Below are 20,493 nucleotides of genomic sequence, written 5' to 3'. Positions count from 1 at the left end.
TTTACCATTATTGTAAAGCCCAGCACTGAGTCTACATTATCCTTAGCCACACTCATATAGCAGGAATGTGCAAGAACATACCTTTATTATCAGTTGCTCCAATGTCTGCACCACATGCAACAAGCTCTTCCACCATACTTTGTACAGGGAGACGAGAAGCCAAGATTAGAGGTGTACAGCCATCATGCATTCGAGCGTCAATATCTGTCTGACGACATCTAAGGAGGGTCTTGCAGAGGATGAAAGAAGACAATTTATTGAGTAAAAATCTCCCATAACGGTCATGAAACAATCTAATGTACCATGGCTATTTGTCTACAGTCTGTAATATCTGTGACCGTCAAGTTACCTGGAAAACACCCAAAGCGTCAGCAGCAATAGCTGTATGAAGTGCGGTCCTTCCTAGCCTATCCTGAACATTGGTATCCGCTCCTGCATCCAACATACACTTAATAGCATCTTGTCTGGAAAAACGAGCAGCTAGGTGAAGAGCTGTCTCTCCAGTAGAATCAGTCTGGGCATTGAGACTGGCACCCTGGACTATTAGGTCTGCAATGACACTTGCTGAACTTTCAACCTCCGGTGGATCTACACCACCTCCAACAGGTTCCAGTCCTCCTCCCGCACAAATAGCTGACATTAGTGGAGTCACTCCATCTGTAATAGAATAGAAGATATTTGAAAATGACTAAAACTTAGACCACTTGTACCAGTGGATGGGAGCACTTTTAACTACGCCTAACAACATGTTGGGGTGAGAAAAGTTAAATAAATGAGTTTTGAGAAAAAAAAATCCTCAACACACCTGGACCTCTCACATCAATATCTCTGCCGTCAGGGTCCTCCTGTGGTGGAGTTAAAGCAATGCATTGTGGGAAACGAACTCCAGCATCAATATGTTGTTGACTCCACTGTCGATGATCAAGAATGCTTGGGTCTGTATTCAGCTGGAAAAGCAAAACAAAGAAGTTGAGTCGTTGACAGCCGACTGAAAACAGGAAATGTCATAGGGCTGAACCGGGGAGAAGTGAACTGATTGTTGTCTTACTTTTAGTCTTCGAGATTTAGCTGGCACGATTTCTTTGTCTGGGCCTGAATCATCATAACCTGAATCATGTTTCATTGGTCTAAAAGAGAGTTAGAAAATGGGGTGATTAAAGAACACTGTAGAAAAGTACATTGCCCAACCAAATCCTCCTTTTACGACATCTTCCTCACCTTCAAGCAGCCTATAGACCCCTATATCTCCTTTAGGATCTATAGACACAAATCTATCTGTACTTATAGAGTAAGGATCCTTTTACACAGGATGACAGTCAGGTACTTTAGTGCGCAACAGTCATCCCAAAGATTATCACTCCTATGTTTTCACACAAGAGCGATAATCACTCACTAAATGGAGGAGCAGTGTGCCTGTTTACATGGGCCAATTATCATTTGGTTTTTTTGCAAGAATGAAAAGAACGACAAATGGTAAGTCAATGAATTATCATTTATCATTCGATTGCTGGCCGTATTTACACTGAATGATTATCATTGAGTTTTGCACAATCCAACAATTAATTGAACGATAATTATTCAATGTAAAAGGAGCCTAAGTTATAGACTGGAAGGAGGATGAAGCTGCAACTTCCTGCTGTGCTTGCTGTGGGAGAGGAGAAGTGGGAGACTGTGAAGCAGTATTATTTTTCCTGGTGGTTGGTGATAAATGCTATACTCATTAGTATTCATAATGTCTCATTGGTGGGGATCCGACCACTGGAACCTGCACCAATCACAAGAAAGAGGGATCTTGTGTCTTGGATAAATGGAGCAGCAGTTGAGCAAGTGTATTACTGCTCCATTGATCTCTGGATCTGCTAGGGGTTGCCGATCAATACTCTCTCTCCATCAGTTCCATCGAGATGAATGGAGCACCAGTTTGCATGCTTGACTTCTACACCTTTCTTATTGGGGAACATGGGACCCTTGATCTTATTATTTGTGTGTTCCAACGGTAGGACCCCCACTGACCTAACATTGATTTTCCCTGTGGATGGGGAATAAGTTAAAATCTTGGAATAACCCCTTTAAGGAAACAACACCACTCAGGGGTGGTGTATAAACCAGCACAAGAGGGAAAGTGGACGTATTTTAATTTTAGAAGTGGGCTGTTACCATGTGGCAGTTGCTGGTCCTCTCGGGGTGGTGGTGTGCGGGGTCTCACGGTCGGAGCACGTCCCCCGGCTTGTTGTCTGGCTGTTGAGGGCGCGGGTGCCTGGTCGGCGTGGGCAGCATGGTGCTGGTGGCGCGTGCGCACCTGTGAGTGCCATGCACGAGCTCCCTTTTTGTTGTGTTCTGTTGGGAGTTGGCTGTCTCCCTCTCTCCGCCCCTGGGCAGAGGCTTTCGTTTAAAGGTCGGGCAGAGACTTGCAATCACTGCCAGTTATTGGTTTTCCTCAGTGTGCTAGATAGTCTTCCTCTGTTGGTCTCCTGCCTCTGTCATCTTGTCTGCTATACCTTGCTATTATCCGCCAGGTTTTTCAATCTGCCTCAGTTCTGCTTAGTATTGTTCGTGTTGGTTATTTACATCTGCCTTTTTTGTCGGTATTCTACCCTTTCCATCCTGGTACGCCAGTGTCCCTTTTCGGTCCCTAGGGAGAGTAGGGACTGCTGCCCAGTTGCCCGCCTGGGGTTAGCCAGGAGTGGAGGCAAGTAGGCAGGGACAGGGGTTGTGGGTGAGATCTAGGACACCCGGGCTGGCGTATCAAGGGTAGTATACCGTAACATGGGCTCCTTGGCCCATACAAATATTTGTTTTTTGCCATCTATAATATTATAAATTCATTTTTGCTTCAGCATGTCTAAATACTGTTTATTATTTGCTGCAAATACATAGATTATTGAGCCAGAGAAACCAACAAAATGGCAAATATACTTACTTAAGACGAACAGAATCTTCTCCCACAGGTTCTCGCCTCCTATTCCCCTCTTGTGCTCGATGACGGTTGAAGCCGGACGGTAGCCATAAGGTGCCATGCTGACGCTTCCTGCTGACTTTCACCCCGATGATTACCATGGCTATCACAATCATTGCAAATACAACACTTACTGGCAAAAACCACGGTGCCTGGTGAACTGGGATTGGAGTGCTTGGGGAAGAGCTGGGGTTTACATCTAATATAAAAATATAATTATAAGGAGATCAGGAAGAAATTTGGAGGATTAGGACATGATAATGACCATAGACATCTCATAGTTTTATCTGGTTCTCATAGTTTTGACCAACTGTTGGGTAGAACTATAATGCAGATTACTGCTTCCAGAGCCTAAACCTGGGGCATTCCTAGCTTGAAGTTCAGACAACTTTTTTTATAACAGAGGATATAAGTGAAGGAGCGCGTGTTTTCTAACAGATTGGTCCTTTTACACCTTACAAGTCCAACATATTAAAAAGATGAGGCAGCACTCCAAAATATGTGATATGTTAGCTGAGCCCATAGATATAATGTGCATGGGGGTTACCCAACTCTTTCCTGATGGCAGATATCAAGGAAGGATTGGACATGTTGGATTTAAAAATGCCTGATACTTTGGTTTTCTGGAACATAAGCCACTGCTAGAAGTGTCTAATAACAGCTTATTCCCTTTTTCCATTTAAAAACATGCATGCCCAGACTACTTTCAAGTCTATTGGGAACCAGAGAAAAATAAGAATAACAGGTTTCTTTTTTTTGTTAGGGCACCTTAAAAGGGTATTCTTGGGGACTTTGAAATCTGCTCAGTGCTATATAACATAACAAAGTCACATTCCCCTCACCCGATCCACGCAGCTCTCATTCCAAAGGTGTCTGGTCTCTCTTTACACAATTCCTTTGGCTCCAGGAGATCAGATGAGGTAACTGGTGGTGGTGGAATGGATGCAACTTAGTGGTTGGCACTATTGCTTTGAAGTGCGGAGGTCTTTGGTTCAAATGTGACCAAAGGCAACATCTGCATTGAATTGGAAAACTCCATGCAGATGTAGTCCAGATTTGAACTTAGTACCTCAGTATTCAACTAGATCCATTGAGGAAACAACCACCGCTGCCATGTTCAGTATTTGTTTTGAGGGTTTATTGAACTTCCGGTTCAATCCAAACTAATTCAGTGAACCAAATGAACTTGTGAAAAGCCCGCTCATCTCTAAGGTGAGTATGACTTCTATGCAGTGCTGAGCAGGTTTCAAAATTATTTTTTTCCCCCAAAGACTGTCCTTTTAATGGAAGGACTTACCAGGAGGTGGATATTAAAAGGAAGGATATTAAAAGTGGGAGAGATGGATGTGGTTAATAGTTGACAAGTATTTCAGCTTTTGAAGTAAAAGTGCCCAAACACTTTAGACCAAAGTTGATGAAAACAAACATTTTTAACCAAAACGATCGTTCGCCAAATAAAATGTAACAATCATTTTAACCAACTGATAACAGGCGATTCTCATCTAGAAGGAAGTCAGGCAGAGACAAAATTTCTATCCGATGTTAGAATGAAGGCTCTTTCATTCATGTATGATCTTTCCTTGAATAGACATTCCCAGAAAGATTGTTCGTCCATCATCTGTTGCCGTTGAACTTGTCATTGTCACTTACAGTTTGAACAACTGTAACAGCCAAAATATGTATATTTGTATTGACATAATGATCATTCATTCAATGGTTGTTCAACCATCAATCTACTTTATGGCCACCTATAGTGCCTAGTCTAGGGGCAATAAACGTTAGGTCTTCCTTCTCTGCATACAATCCATTGTTCCCTTTTATGAGCCGTTTAAGTCTTGGCACAGACCACCAATAGTGTTCTTTAATGGGACCAGTGGCAAGAGATCCAGAAAAACATCTGTCATATCATCATTATTTCATTCTGTCTATAGACTCCTCACAATCCAATGTGATGGCTTCTTTAAGCTTCTCCAAATAGCTGCCTAAAATTTGCTAAACATGGTTTCTATTTACTACTGAGGTGGCCAACAGTGCAGAGTTTGAAAATTAGCTGCGGCCCTGCAAAGTTATTATCTGAGCAACTTTTGGAACAATCTTTGCTAAATCATCATCTGGTATGTACTTACTTGGACCCATAGGACTAACTCCCCAAAAAGTATATTGCTTCTCTGTCTCATTCAGAGCTTCCAAGAAGTTTGCTGCCTCTTCCGAGGTGTCAATACATGAAGAAAATGGACAGTTGGAGCCAAGTATCTCTATGTGCAGGACACACCTGGGAGACAGAAGGCATTGCACTCAATGGTTTAGTTTTGCTCTTCATCTTCATCTCAGTTCCTTGTCATCCCACTTACCCAATAGTTTCCTTTTCCCCATGTTCCTCCCTTGTGTCAGTGGCTATTTCGTACTTCCACCTTTCCAACGTCTCTGCAACCAGGTTTTCAGGATCATTTCCTTTACACAACCTGAACAACTTATCTCCATTGTTGTCTTTTGCTAGTCGTAACCTTGCGTGAAGGTGCACGGACAGAAAGCGCAATAGTTTACTGACATCGTAGCGGTGGAGTACAGAGGCATTGTAACTCAGCACCAGGATCAGTATTCCCCTGGGGCTTTCGTGTCCTGAGCAGTCACCTCCATCCCAGCCACACTCTGCATTATCACATCCCTTCTCACAGTGACCATTGGCGAAATGATCAAGGCAATACTTGTCATAGTGAAGACTGTGGGGAGAGAGAAAAGGATGTAAAAGTCTGATTAGTGGGGCTCTCACCACTGAGATCCCTACTGATCCTGAGAACAGGGTCCTGTGTCCCCCTCTTCTTGTCACTACAGGGTCACGTCTCCCACCTACAGTGATGTCAGATTGAATGGAACTGTGTTTGCGCATACACAGCTGTCACTCCATTCATTTTGATAGGGCTGATGGAAATAACCAAATGTTTGTGCTCCGCTATCTCCAGCAGTCCTATTGAAAATGAATGGAGCGGCACCATGCATACATGACTGCCATTCCAGTCAATTTCCTTTTCACTGTGGGGTGTGCAGTAAGTCCTTATTGAGGAAGGGGGAGCATAGGACCTCTGTTCCCGGGATCAGTAGAGGTCTCAGCAATGAGATTCCCATCGATCAGTGAATTCTGGTACATCCCCTTTTAGGTACTTTGTACCAAGAGATCCTTCAATCTTTATGACTTACTTGCAGATTCCCGTAGTGTTGCAGTCAAATCCATCATACAGACATGCCTTGTTGTTACAATATTTATCACAGATTCCATTTCGGAAGTTTCTCCGACAATCAGCATGTGGACATTGTTTCCAAGGCCCTTGGGGAGGTGAGGAGGTTGGTCCCACATACTGTTGGCACCTTGGTCCAGTAAAACCATGTGAACAATTACAACGTGGTTTCCCATCCACTCCCAAGACACAAGTTCCTCCTGAGTAGCAAGTGAATGAGGAGCACATGTTGGTGCTGCAGGTGGGTCCCAAATATCCCTGAGCAAAAAAAAAACAAAACAAGAGGAAAATACAACATAAAGAACCATAGGTACCGTAATGGGGTCAGACACTGACCCAGGAATCTCAATGTACCGCAAGGCTAAATTTACAGTAATTATGCAATATACCATCACTTTTTTTTCCTTTTAGCTTATTTTTGCCAGAATTTAAAATTAGCATTAAAAAAGTTGTCTCATTTGGATTTAATGGATGTAACCAACCCATCTATAAGCTAGAATAGTTGCTCTATGAGAGTGGCTCCCATTGTAGCAGACTTGAGCTGTCCATATAGGACCATTCATCTAAATGGCCACTGTGTGATACATTTTCTCTGTTGTTGCTACTGCAATGGAAATGCTCTGCTGGTTGCAGCTTTATAGATAACAATAATTTACAGTTATCTCTGCAGATGTCCATAAACATGCTTGGCTTAACATGAGTGTGTGCTTATTTCTATAGAGAACGGCGAATAAGCAGCTTGTAGACTCCAACGGTGGCTCGTTTCCGGGGAAAGCAACGTTTTGGCCTTGTTGGTGGCCTATCACTCTACTTCTGTTGTCGGGAGACTGTTGACTCTACTCATGTACATTAGATGATTGGACAATCCCATTGATATTCTCGAAACCTTTATTCCAAGTGACTTGCAGTTATGGATGGTGGTTGCCCAATGTAAGCAAAGATGATCAATGATAAAACAATAAGTGACATTAACATTTACCAATCACCTAATGGGATGCTGGTAGTTCTATTTGGTCAAGAAGGCAAAAACATTGCTTTCGTCAAATACATTTGCTTAGATCAGTGTTCTTCCTCTTAACATGTTCTTAATAGAGATGAGCAAATGCACTCGGTAAGGCCGATTTCGCAATCGAGCACCGTGATTTTCGAGTACTTCACTACTCGGGTGAAAAGTACTCGGGGGCGCTGTGGGTGAGCGGGGGGTTGCAGAGGGGAGTGGGGGGGGGGAGAGGGAGAGAGAGCTCCCACCTGTTCCGCGCTGCTACCCCCCGCTCCACCACGCCACGCCCCACCCCACAGCGCCCCCGAGTACTTTTCACCCGAGTAGTGAAGTACTCGAAAATCGCGGTGCTCGATTGCGAAATCGGCCTTACCGAGTACGTTCGCTCATCTCTAGTTCTTAATTATTGATAATTAATTACCTTTGGACAAGTGCATGTAAATCCAAGACGAGTGTTTATGGCCAATGCACAGACTCCGCCATTCTCACATGGGTTATTGTCACAAACATTGATTATATTTTCACACCTCTGACCTAGGGAGAGTACAAAATGTGCATGAGGTATAATAATAAGAAAACTGAACATAGAAAAGGGAGATTCAGACGAACAGGAAACAATCCCACACTACCTTGCTCCATTTACAACCCTTGGCAAAAATGGTGGGATCACCATATTTAGAGGATGGCCATTTTACCTGTAGCAACTATGGGTTGAGCTCATAGCAACTGCAGCTTTATGAAATATATCTCAAATCAATGAATGTAAATTATTTTAATTAATGGAATATCTTATTCCAGACCAGGAAAAAATGATGTAATTACATTGCAATTCACATTTCTAAAACCAGTACCAGTGTAACATGGGTGACTAACCGCTCCACCTTTATTGCTATGTTTTAAATAGTTAAATAAGTTATTGTGTTAAGGCAGTAGCCATGGTTTTTTGAATGGGAGAGCGCTCTCACTTGGTGTAGTAGGAGGGGCTGTCATTGGGCAGTCAAAAAGAAAAGAAGATGCTATATAAGATACTGCTGAGGTATGAGTAGCTATGACGCACAAGTAAAGGTTGGTGTGCAGAGAGAGTCTGTCTAGGCTTTAGTGTTCAGCCAGGTCAGTGTAGAAAATGTTGCCATGGTTCAAAGTTGCTACTGAATGAGATATTTGTAAAGACGGCACTGGCCTTCTGATTGGCATGGATTTTGGTCTACCAGGTTTCCGTACCAAATTCAGTTGTTCTGCTACTGAATTTGGTACGGATGCCCTCGAAATCTGCCTCCACAGCATCTCCTACCTGTTCACCGCTGCTCCAAGAAATTTGATAGACCGTCTCCCAGATGGTGTTCCTGCCCAAGATAGACGCCAATATTGCTGGCCTAGTTTCTGCAAATCACCCAAAAGGCCCATCCTCCAACCTGGTTCACTTGAACAATTGTATAATTGCAAACTACCCTGCAGTTTGGGTAGGGGTTGTGGCCAAGAGCCCTACAGTCATGCAAATGCGTCTTGCACATGAATTGAGTGTTAGGGCGCCCACCCACTGGCGATTTTTTTTCCTTTGCGTTTTGCGTTTTTTCTCAAGAGCAATTAGTTTTGAATGTACTCCTGTCCACTGGCGTTTTTTTTTTCAGTCCGTTGCAATTTTTAACATAGGAACTGTCAGTTGCATATGTGTCCTTATTTTTCTCTTAATGCACCCATGAATGTCAATGTAAATTAACGCAAAAAGCCGCGAAAATGCCACGAAAAAGCCGCGAAAAACACGCGGAAAACGCGCCAAAAACGCTGCGTTTTTCGCGCACGAAAATCGCAAACGCCAGTGGGTGGGCGCCCTTAACTGGCATGATTTTTCATGATTATGTATTTTTAGGTAAACTACATGGACATCAATAACCAACAGCTGCTGCCGCCCAATTAAAAGCAATGGGATGCAGGCAAGTGATTTTCGGGGAAGGGCTTGAAATATAAGCCCTTCCCTGAAAGTAAGTGCTAGCTGAATGAAAACATTTTTAAAAATTAATACATCACCTACCGGCGCTGTCGGGGCTCTAGTGCTTCTTCTCTCTAAGTCACCGGCAGTGTTCTTCAGCATTTTGTTCTGACCAGGGATTTAAAAATCCCTGCCTCCAGAAAGCACTGCCTCTGATTAACTGAGCGCTGTGACCAATCAGAGGCAGCGCTCAGCTGGCATTCAATTTTGCACATCTGTGCAGCACACTTTTTTTGCGCAGATAGTTGCGAGAAAAAAAAATGCTCGTCTGCCAGAGCCCCAAGGGAGTAAATGTGGCCTTTAACGAGCTGTTGGACTGGGACTAATTAAAAGCAACTATGGTCCCAAGAAGAGGGTTGTCAATTGAAACAATGGAAATTATTAGGAAAGTTCTTCAGGATGAAAGTCCGATACAGAGTGTGGTAAAAGATTGGTTGTTCCCAGTAAGCTTAGAATAGGTGATTAATAAGGGCTCCTTCACACAAGGGAATTTGCGCAGCTAAATTAGCCAAAAAATTGCAACTATTAGAAACAATGGTTTCATATAGAAACAATCAGACAAAGGAATTTTAGGCTCACAAAAAAAATAAATACATTTTTAAAAAATCACACCTAAAAAAAATAGGACATCAGTGACTGAAATTTAGCAACTAAAATTCTCTGCTGCACGAAAATATAGGTCTTGGCCTATCTTTGAGGCGCAAAACACAGAAATGTCAATAGACAGGCGTTTAGCTGCGTCCAATGGCCGGAAAAGAAGATGGGTTCCTGTATGTAAGTCATTAGGAGGATTTCTATCAATCGAGGGAATTCCGAACAGCAGCGCTTTTTTCTGCAACATGCAGCTTCCAATTGCTTTAATGTGCTATTTTCACGATAATGACACTCAGGACTCAATCAAGGAAAATCGTCTATTCACGCAATTTTTTGCACAGTTAGCCGCAAATTTTTTGCACGATTAGGTCCCTCGTATGAACGAGCCCTAAGGGTGTGTTCCCACATACTGTTTTGGTTCAGGTTTTTTAATGCAGTTTTTGAAGCCAAAAGTAGAAGGTGATCCAAAAAAGAGAAGAAATTGTTTCTGCCTTTTATTTATTCTCTCCTTTTATGATCCTCACCTAATTTTGGCTTTACAAACCACATCAGCAAACCTAAACAAAGCCTGCATCTGTGAACATCCTAAGGCCTCGGTCAGACGAGCGTCCTTTTTTTGCGCACCTATGTGCGCAAAAAAAATACTCCCCATGGATGTGCAAAACTCACATGAACGAAGCTCTGTGCTACTGGAGCAGCTGTGCTTGTAGATGTGCATCTGCTCCATGAAGGTCCCCTCATCACTGAACACCGTGACAGCACTGTCACGGTGTTCAGTAATGAGGGGACTGCAGCACGGACGAAAGAATCCACTGCCACTGCTGTTACAGAGGACCGCGATGCTAGTCCATTGCTTTCAATAGGGCCGGCGCTGCTGCCGCCCCATTGAAGGCAATGGGAGGAAAAAGGCAACCGCTGTAGCGAGGATTTTCAGGGGGGTGGCTTGAAATATTAGCCCTCCCCCAAAAATCATCCGTAGCTGTTAAAAAAAAAAAAATTAACTCACCTAAAAGCGCTGTCCGGCTCCTCTCCCCTCCCCGATAGTCTTCATCTGTATTCTGGTGGCCAGGGATTGAAAAATCCCCACCTTCAGGAAGCGCTGCCTCTGATTGGCTAAACACTGTAACCAATCTGAGGCAGTGCTCAGCCTTTTATTGAATGGCTGTGATTGGTCACAGAGCTCAGCCAATCAGAGACAGCGCTCAGAAATAAATTGAATGGCAGCAGCGCCGGCCCCACGATTTCTTTATGCGCAGAAAGGACCGTACCAGTGTGCATTATAGGCACGCATGTCCTATCTTTTGCTGGTGCGAGTATTTTGCGCCACTAAAAAAAAATGGACATGTGAACACTGCATAGGAAACCAATGGTTCTAATAGATGCAATTTGTTTTGCACACATAGGCGCGCAAAAAGAAAACCGCTCGTCTGACCGCGGCTTAAAAAATTTTGGAAAGCCCCTATAAATCAATCTGGGAGATGTTGCACTGGGGGAGAAATTGGCACACGGAGCACCATAAATAAATAGTATATCCATTGTAGTGGCACAACTTTACAGTCGTCTCTCTTTCTTAGTATGTAAACCTTTCATATACCCAAGAAAGGGAAAACTGATAAAATGCCGCCCACCATTACACGGAGAACACAGAATCAGCTGGTGGAAATGAAATGTGACAAGGCTTTACCTGTGTAATTTTGATGGCATTGGCAATGGAAGCCATTGGCCACCTCGACGCAGGTCAGTGTTCCTCGAGGGTCACATGGGTTGAAGAGACACTCATTCACATCCCCTTCACAGCGGTCTCCTACATAGCCTTGAGGACACAGGCAAGTGAAACCACCCACCTCATCCACACAAGTGCCCCCATGAAAACACCGAGGTTTGTGGGTGGCACAGTCATCAATGTTGATTTCACACCGAGCTCCTGATAAAAGAGAAGGAATATATGAACCGCAGAGCTGACACTCGTCTCCTTACATCTTCAAGCTTATTATGTTTTAACATCCTCTTAGGCCGGACTCACAAGAGCGTGTTTTTGTGCGCAAAACTGAGCGCAATACGCAGAGAATAGAACACATTATTTACAATGGGTTCATCCTCATCTCCCACGCGCAAGAAAACACACAGCATGGTCTATCTTAGTGTGCATTTGTGCACCAAAGGCTCCCTAAGAGTCTACGGGGGTTTGAGCAATTTTGCAGAAAATCAACGGTCACCGAAAGCGCAAAGAGTACAGCAAAATGCACAGATATGTGCGTTATAGCGTGACGTTCATGGCGCAAAAAAACTTGCATTTTTGCACTTACGCTTATTTGAAGCTACCCTTATTTAAAGCATTGTTCACATTTGTGATGTGCAGAAAAGTTGCCACTTTTTTTTGGGGGGGGGGGGGGCTGGGGGGCACATAGGATGCCACTAATAAGTGGGTACTGTGCCTGACACTTAAAAGGGTGTTCTGGGACCCCAATATTTATAGTCTATCAGGATAGATCATTAATATCTGATTGGTGTGGATCCGCACTTGGAGACCTCTACCGATCAGCCATTTGAACAGACTGCAGTGCTGAAGTGAGTGCTGTGGCCCCCTTCTCAAGCCAGTAATGTCATGTTCATTTGTCACACAGCCTAAGAGCAGCTCATTTAAGTGAATGAGACTGAACTGCTATACCAGGAATAGCCACTACAAAATGTACGGCAATGTGAAAAGGCCACAAGACTCTGCAAGCAGCTGATCGGGAAGGTTGTGGGGTCCCGCATGGAAAAACTCCACCAATCAGATATTAATGATCCTAAGGATAGGTCATCATCATCAATATTACAGTTACAGAAAACCATTTTAAGTTGTTTTTGTCACATTCACCCAGGGCTGAGAAACAAATGTAGGCATCCACAGAGATACTGGGCTCACTTATATGACCATCTTTGGTTTCTGTGTTCTCGCATGTATGTTTTGCAAAAAACAGAACAGATCACAGCATGGGTGGGGGGCAAAAATATTTACTTACGTTTCCTCTTTATATTTATTTTGAGTTGAAAATGCAAAAATAATAGTGACAAGTCTCATATGCTATAGAGTATATAGGTACGGATTCATATTTTAGAGACACCTCAGCTGGTAGGTAGTCTTTAGTGCAATGTACCCTGGGACATAGTATGCAAAATAGCTGTTCTCCAGAAAACTGTCCCTCTAGTGCCACCTATAGATAGCTACCCTGTAAGTCAATTGATGTCCCCATGAGTATCTTATTACGAGCATGTTCCACCAATATTTTCAGAATATGACTAAGGTCTGTGGCTAGTTTAGTCGTAGAAACTTATGGGTGCTGCCTCAGTTCCTACTCTGCCTGATTTGAGTATATGACAATGTATAGGGATTTGGCTTAAGCTGGTCATTCTCAATAAAGTTTACTGCTCCTTCTTTGCACTCTTTATGGCCCTTAATCCAAAAATTAGTGAATTAAAGGAATGTCTGCCCTTACCTTGGGTTCCTAAAGGACATACACAGTGATAGCTGCTGCCTTGGGGCACACACACTCCATTCTGTTGGCACGGTTGTGGTTGGCATGGGTCTCTTTCTGTGCAGGTTTTTCCTAAGTAACCGAGGGGGCACTAAAAGGGGAAAATGAACATGAATTAATATTGAATGAATGAATGAAGGAAAATTGTAAGTGCTGACAGCCTAGCATCAGTATGATGATACAATGTTTCCTTCATTGCTGTACTGGTTCCTATGTGATGATGTTGCAACAGGCTAAGTAGAAGATTGAAAAAAAATGGAAAGTCCTGGTGAACTTAGAGACTTTCCTTACATATCCTCTAAAAGGTTTTGTATCTACCATAGTAACATAGTAACATAGTAACATAGTTTGTAAAGCCGAATGAAGACAGTGTCCATCTAGTCCAGCCTGTTTGTCCATCTAGTCCAGCCTGTTTAAGCCATGTTTCCCCAAAACTAACACCCGGTCTTATATAAATTTTTGCCCCAAAAGAGGCACTGAGTTTTATTTTTGGGGGATGTCTTATTATACTGACCTAGCAGGCTAGATCCTGGCCCTCCTGCTGCTCTCCGGAACTCCAGCACGCTTGCTGCAGTCCTTGGCCACCCACAAAAGATAATTTCTTGGTTACGGGATTAATAAATTCCACCTCCAGGAAGCAATGACTGTGATTGGTTCACAGAGCGCTCCATTGATTGGCTGAGCAGTGCTCAAGAACCAATCACAGCCATCGTGTTGTGGAGGTGGGATTTATGAATTGGCTGAGCTGCGGCATTGATTGGCTAATTCATAAATCCCGCCTCCACAACATGATGGCTGTGATTGGTTCTCGAGCGCTGCTCAGCCAATCAATGCAGCGCTCGATGAACCAATTACAGCCATTGCATTGGTTCATCGATTGCTGCACTGATTGGCTTAGCAGCACTCAAGGACCAACCACAGCCATCACTTCCTGGAAGCGGGTATTTTTGAATCCCATAACCAGGAAGTGATCTTCTGTGTGCGGCCAATGACTGCAGCAAGCACGCTGGAGCTCCGGAGAGTAGCGGGAGGACCCGGACCTAGCCTGCTAGGTAATGTAATGTATCAGTGTAGGGATAATTTTTGGGGAAACAGGGTATCATTGTCATATTCATTTTTTCCAACAGTTCATTTAAAGATATATTAGATTTTGGAGCATCATGGTGGCAGACACTGCTTGAGCTCCCTGATAGTCATGGCATTAAAACAAGAACACTACAGCTGGAAAGCTGATAACAAGGAAAATAGAGTTCATTCACCTGCTGCAGAGCAAAGAGTAATGGAAAAATATTTTTTATTTTTATGTGTCTAATAGACGAGTACATTTCTTTTTATCTGTGCATTTTATAGGAATATTATTTTACCTGGCAGGAAGGTGACCCAGAAAGTTCCCGGCATCGGCCACCATTTTTACAAGGGTTTGGTTGGCATGGATCAATCTTCTCTTGGCAAAGAGCACCAGAATAACCAGGAAAACAGTGACACACATACGATGCACCAGAGTCCACACAGTGTCCATGTCCGTTACATAGTGAATCTGGGTTTATTCCTTTGAGAGTGGAGATTAGTGGAATGGAACATTAAACAATACTATTTGTCTCATATTACAATGAAAATTGAGAAATGTTTTAAGAAATTTTCTGTGTGTCTCAAGAGATCAGCCATATCTCCCTCCTCCTCCTTTTACACCAGCCGATGATCGCTAAAAAAAAAAAAAATCGCTAAAAGGCGATCGTTTTAGCGATGTTCGGGGAATCTAAATGCGCGCCCGTCATGCGCTTTTCGGGCACTGCTTGCTGATGGTTAAATTCAGTCCATCCTAATAATCGGCATTCAGCCTTATCAGCAGTTCTCCACAGGGAGTTCTGATAGCATTGTTTCCCTGTGGAGAACAAAGGATTAGAGGACAGATAGTAGCCTTGGGCTATTAACTGCATTCAGGGAAGGCTTTATTTGCACACTTAATTGCTCTTAAGTAGCTGAGTAGCCACTTAATAGTTTATGAAAATGATCACTCAAAGCTGTCACTCAAACTGTCGTTTGAGCGATCATTGGCTGGTGTAAATGGACCTTTACAGTCCTGTGTCTGAGAACTGGCTGCAGCAGGAGCCTCCCCTGTGTCCTATCTGCAACAGGAAGAAGCTCTGCCCCTTGGTAAAACCCCAAATTCCCAATCAACCAACAGTAGAAAATGGAGCAGATCAGCAGCATATCAACATCCCTTGTGTTCTCTGCAAGACTATTTCTGATAAAAAGTGAGGGCAAAACTTTCTTATTTACTTTTACATTCATTTCTAGAGCTCCTTCAAGAGTTTAGGCATACATGTATGTACAATAGTTTGTGGTCTATATTAAATTATACTTTTCACTTGATACCTCTGGAGGCTGTGGCCATGCAGGTCAGAAGAGCGATCTCACAGTGACTTCCACCCCATCCAAGAGTACAAAAACAATGGTAGTTGGTCCCTTTCTGAGAGCAGGAGCCGCCATTTTCGCATGGTTTACGAGCACAGAAATCTACGGTGTTCTGGATACACAGGAAACTGTTATCAGGCAATGTAGATAACCTGGGCTTGTCGAATGCAGAGCAATGACTTGGGACCATGGATAGGCCATTCCTATCTACCTATAGATAGGTTATACCTTTCTATTGGTGTGATATAGATGTTCAGTGCTTTTCAGCTAGGGGATTTATGAGGGTTTTGTTTGCTAAGAAACTTGGTGTGAAGAACATTCTTGCATAGCTGAAGAAACCCGAACACTTGGACAAAATTAGAAGCAAATGTGGGTTTAAAAAGACCATGTATAGCATCATCTCAATGTTTTATAGATGTATCGTCCCTTAGAAGTGTTGCTTCTAAAGAAGAATATATAACTGTATGTAGGCACTATGGGTCCATAAGACAGAGATGTAGGGATTTCATGTAGTACCATACAGGCTGTGTGCATGAGGCTCAACAGACTTACTACGATATATACTGTAAGCCATAGATGTTCTCTGATGGACCTGCTCTGTGGACTTTAGAATTATTTGTTGACCCCATTTTTTAACACCTGGCCTAATATTGATTATACTAACCTCACAGTTGTCCCCTGTGTACATCTCAGGACAGGAGCAGATGTACCCTGCAGGGACATCATCGCAGGTGCCCCCATTCTTGCACGGTTCTGGTTTGCAAAATGTCACTTGCTCTTGACACTGGCTGCCGGTGAATCTCTCTGGGCACAGACAAGTGAAGGAGGCAATGCCATCGACGCAGGTACCTCCATTAAGGCAGGAACTAAATGTAAATATATAAAGTTTATAAAAGTACCAAATTTATATACCTTCAACTTTAAGGGGGCTGCCTAGTTAAAAACTAACTTTTTAAAATTACATCCAAATAATTTAAAACAATAAAACAAATGGGTACTTACCCTGATCAGCCACGGCGATCCTTCCGGTTTGTATTGACAGTGGAAGTCAGGTGACCACTGCCTGCCAATTACAGGCCAGAGCATCACTGTTCTGAACTCCAGGATGTGAGTGCTAATGCCAGGAGAAAGGGCAGTAATGCTGCAGCCTCAGTTTGGCAGGTAGCGGTCACCTGGCTTCTGCTGTCAACTAGGTAAGGTAAAGTCCCTTGGTGCAAACACTGACTCATGAAGGACTCTTTGGGTAATGTCACATCGTGACATTTTCTAGGCAGACTGTTTTTGCAGGGTGGTTTGCTAGTCATCTTTTTACCACCCAGCAAGCTGGGTACTCATTTTACCGACCTCGGAAGGATGGAAGGCAACGGAGTCAACCTTGAGACGGCTACCTGAACCAAGCGAAGATTGAACCTGCAACCTTCAGGTTGTGATCGAGGGCTTAGGACTGTATTCCTGCTGCCTTAACACTCTGCGTCTCATAAGTCAACAAAGACCAGTAGAATTGTGGAGCGGCAGAGTTGGATCGCTGGGGCTTAGAAAAGTAAGTACTGGCTGTTTTAAATCATTTGGATCTATTTTTAAAAAGTTAATTTTTAACTTGACAACCCCTTTAAATAATGCTGCTCTCCAGTCCCCAGCATAGAGGGTCGCCCCTTTAATCCGATAAGGACCAAGTAGTGTATATATATGGCGCTTGGTCCTGTGCTTCAATTCTACGCCATAGTAAAAATAAGCCATGAGATTAAAGCTCCAGCAAACACTAAAAAAAATCACCACAGATTTGGTATCACCGCGTTCGTATGACTTACATTAAAAAGTTAGAATATTAGCTAACCTACATGGGTCATACATGGTGAAAAAAAGACATGGCAAAAACAGCTAATTATGCATGTCCTCACAGAAAATGGAACAGAAAGCGATCAAAAAATTATACAGAACATCAAAAGGTACCATTAAAAAAGTACAATTCATCCAGCAAACAAAACAACAACCCTCCCATAATGCTGTTGACGGAAAAAAAAGTTGGGGCTCTTTGAATGCGGTGATAAAAAATAGAAAAACATATATTTAAAATTTTTTTTAAAAAGTGTGTAAAAGTTGCAAAAAGAAGAAGCTATATACATTTGTTATTAAGGTAATTGTACTGAGCCATAGAATTAAATGAATGTATTATTTATACCGCATTGTGAACGCTGTAAAAAAGCTTTGCCTCCCAAAAAAATGGAATAAAAAGTGACCAAAACATTATATTTTCCCAAAAATGGGATGAATGAAGAGTATAGCCCGTCAAACAAAATACAAACCGTCATATAGCTCCGTCGATGGAAAAATAAAAGTGTTTTGGAATGCGGCAACACAAATGCAAGTCTTTAAAAATGTATTCTGCATGCTGAGCCCCGTTAAAATGAAATAAAAAAAAAATGGTGAATTTTATTTTTCCCAATCCCCCCCAAAATGAATTCAATTTAAACAATACATTGATACCATTAAAAAAATCTAACTTGTTCCGCAAAAAATAACTCCTAAGGCTATGTCAACAGAAAAATTAAACAAGCTGTGGCTCTAGGAATGAGACAATGAAAATTAAAAAAAAAATAAAAAAAATCAGTTGGTCATTAAGGTGGGGTGCTGGGGAGGGGTACAGCAAACTTCATATATGTGTATGTGTGTGGAGGGGGGCAAGCTGAATCTTTGCCCCGGGTGCAGGAAAGCCATGCTGCCATGACAGGACCTCTTTAACGACTCGCCTCCTGTGTACTTGACGGCTCTCTTACCTGTTGGTGCAGTCCTGAGTATTGACCTCACAGTTTATTCCATCATAGCCTCTGGCACAATCACATTTGTACGAGTTGTTTTGCTTTCTGCAGGTCCCTCCATTTTGGCAGGGTAAACTTTTACAACTGTCCACATTGTCTTCACACAACTTCCCCATGTATCCGGGTGGACAAGCACACATGAATGAATCAATCAAACTTGTGCATGTTCCTCCATTTTGGCAACTGTCTATGGGGAAGAAAAAACAACGGGGCTTATTCACTATTCAAAATGACATACCTGTGCCACATTTATCATGTGTTTTCAGACACTTTCAGACAGTTTTTTGGCATAAACGTAGCCAACTAATAGGTGCTCTAAACTTAGACTAGAAAGTCCAAAAATTCAACAGATTTATCATTCAGTGGCGCATTTTAAGACTGTCTTGTCTAAGTTTGCACTGTCTAACTTTTAGACAGTATTAGTAAATAAGCCCCAATGTGTGAAACAATAAGTTAATGGCAGGTCATCGAGATACGTTCAAAATATAGTAATAAAAAGCCACACTGGTATAATTCGCAAAATATGTAGCGTTGATACCTTGGGTGCAGCTTGAATCAGATATCATATGGGCACCCATCCTTTTAACCCTTGCCCTAGGTGATGAAAATTCTAGCAATGTTTTTGCATTAGGGTTTATTATATGTGCTTTTACTATAGCCACATGTCACTCAGTCTGTTTGACAATGAGGATTTCAATTATATTAGGGTCCAGTCCATATATACTGAAGTAGTATTTTTTTCAAAATTAAAGGAGATGTCTCGAGGAAGCAGTGAATTTTTTTTTTGCCCAGTCCCCCTAATTAAACATACATTACTAATTACCCCTGTAAATTACTTTCCTAGCTGGTTTCTACTTACCATTCCAGCGTTTCAGCAACTTATAAAACTTTTTCCCAAGATGGCCGCCAGCTCTTTTCGCATCGCTTGCTGTAGCCCGACGTGCGCGCTCCCGAGACGCTACCAGCTGTGTCTCCATGGCAACCAGACGCCCCGCAGCCGCCGCCCGGACCCCTGGAGTGAACACGGCCGACCTGTCACCCACCGCCAGGCAGAAGGTAACCGGCGCAGCCCCCCCCCCCATCACAGCGGCAGCCCCCCCGGCCCAGCGACAGCCCCCCCCCGGCCCAGCGCTAGTTCCCCCATCACAGCGGCAGCCCCCCCCATCACAGCGGCAGCCCCCCCGGCCCAGCGACAGCCCCCCCCGGCCCAGCGCTAGTTCCCCCGGCGCAGCGACAGCCCCCCCCATCACAGCGGCAGCCCCCTCGGCCCAGCGACAGCCCCCCCCCGGCCCAGCGCTAGTTCCCACGGCGCAGCGGCAGCCCCCCCGGCCCAGCGCTAGTTCCCCCATCACAGCGGCAGCCCCCCCGACCCAGCGACAGCCCCCCCCGGCCCAGCGCTAGTTCCCCCGGCGCAGCGACAGCCCCCCCCATCACAGCGGCAGCCCCCCCGGCCCAGTGACAGCCCCCCCTGGCCCAGCGCTAGTTCCCCCATCACAGCGGCAGCCCCCCCCCGACCCAGCGACAGCCCCCCCCGGCCCAGCGCTAGTTCCCCCATCACAGCGGCAGCCCCCCCGACCCAGCGACAGCCCCCCCCGGCCCAGCGCTAGTTCCCCCGGCGCAGCGACAGCCCCCCCCATCACAGCGGCAGCCCCCCCGGCCCAGCGACAGCCCCCCCCCCCGGCCCAGCGCTAGTTCCCCCGGCGCAGCGGCAGCCCCCCCGGCCCAGCGCTAGTTCCCCCATCACAGCGGCAGCCCCCCCGACCCAGCGACAGCCCCCCCGGCCCAGCGCTAGTTCCCCCGGCGCAGCGACAGCCCCCCCATCACAGCGGCAGCCCCCCCGGCCCAGTGACAGCCCCCCCTGGCCCAGCGCTAGTTCCCCCATCACAGCGGCAGCCCCCCCGACCCAGCGACAGCCCCCCCCGGCCCAGCGCTAGTTCCCCCGGCGCAGCGACAGCCCCCCCCATCACAGCGGCA

General features: G+C 44.4%; 1 protein-coding gene across 3 annotated transcripts in view; it reads right to left on the bottom strand.

The window, feature by feature from the left end:
- The window catches only part of NOTCH4 (notch receptor 4), a 57,169-nt gene that overhangs the window by 3,693 nt on the left and 32,983 nt on the right, over positions 1-20,493 (bottom strand). For all 3 annotated transcript variants that reach the window (XM_066581031.1, XM_066581032.1, XM_066581033.1), the window contains 15 exons: positions 18,478-18,706; positions 16,368-16,569; positions 15,665-15,815; positions 14,653-14,837; positions 13,250-13,379; positions 11,455-11,694; positions 7,611-7,723; positions 6,152-6,447; positions 5,308-5,676; positions 5,083-5,228; positions 2,921-3,155; positions 1,049-1,127; positions 806-947; positions 350-657; positions 82-229 (listed from right to left, as the gene is read on the bottom strand). In XM_066581031.1, the coding sequence (XP_066437128.1) occupies positions 82-229; positions 350-657; positions 806-947; positions 1,049-1,127; positions 2,921-3,155; positions 5,083-5,228; positions 5,308-5,676; positions 6,152-6,447; positions 7,611-7,723; positions 11,455-11,694; positions 13,250-13,379; positions 14,653-14,837; positions 15,665-15,815; positions 16,368-16,569; positions 18,478-18,706 (2,973 nt within the window). The remainder of the gene's footprint in view (positions 1-81; positions 230-349; positions 658-805; positions 948-1,048; positions 1,128-2,920; positions 3,156-5,082; positions 5,229-5,307; positions 5,677-6,151; positions 6,448-7,610; positions 7,724-11,454; positions 11,695-13,249; positions 13,380-14,652; positions 14,838-15,664; positions 15,816-16,367; positions 16,570-18,477; positions 18,707-20,493) is intronic.

Source organism: Eleutherodactylus coqui, chromosome 10, assembly GCF_035609145.1.
Source record: "Eleutherodactylus coqui strain aEleCoq1 chromosome 10, aEleCoq1.hap1, whole genome shotgun sequence".
Classification (NCBI taxonomy): domain Eukaryota; kingdom Metazoa; phylum Chordata; class Amphibia; order Anura; family Eleutherodactylidae; genus Eleutherodactylus; species Eleutherodactylus coqui.
This window is presented reverse-complemented; position numbering and strand designations above follow the sequence as displayed.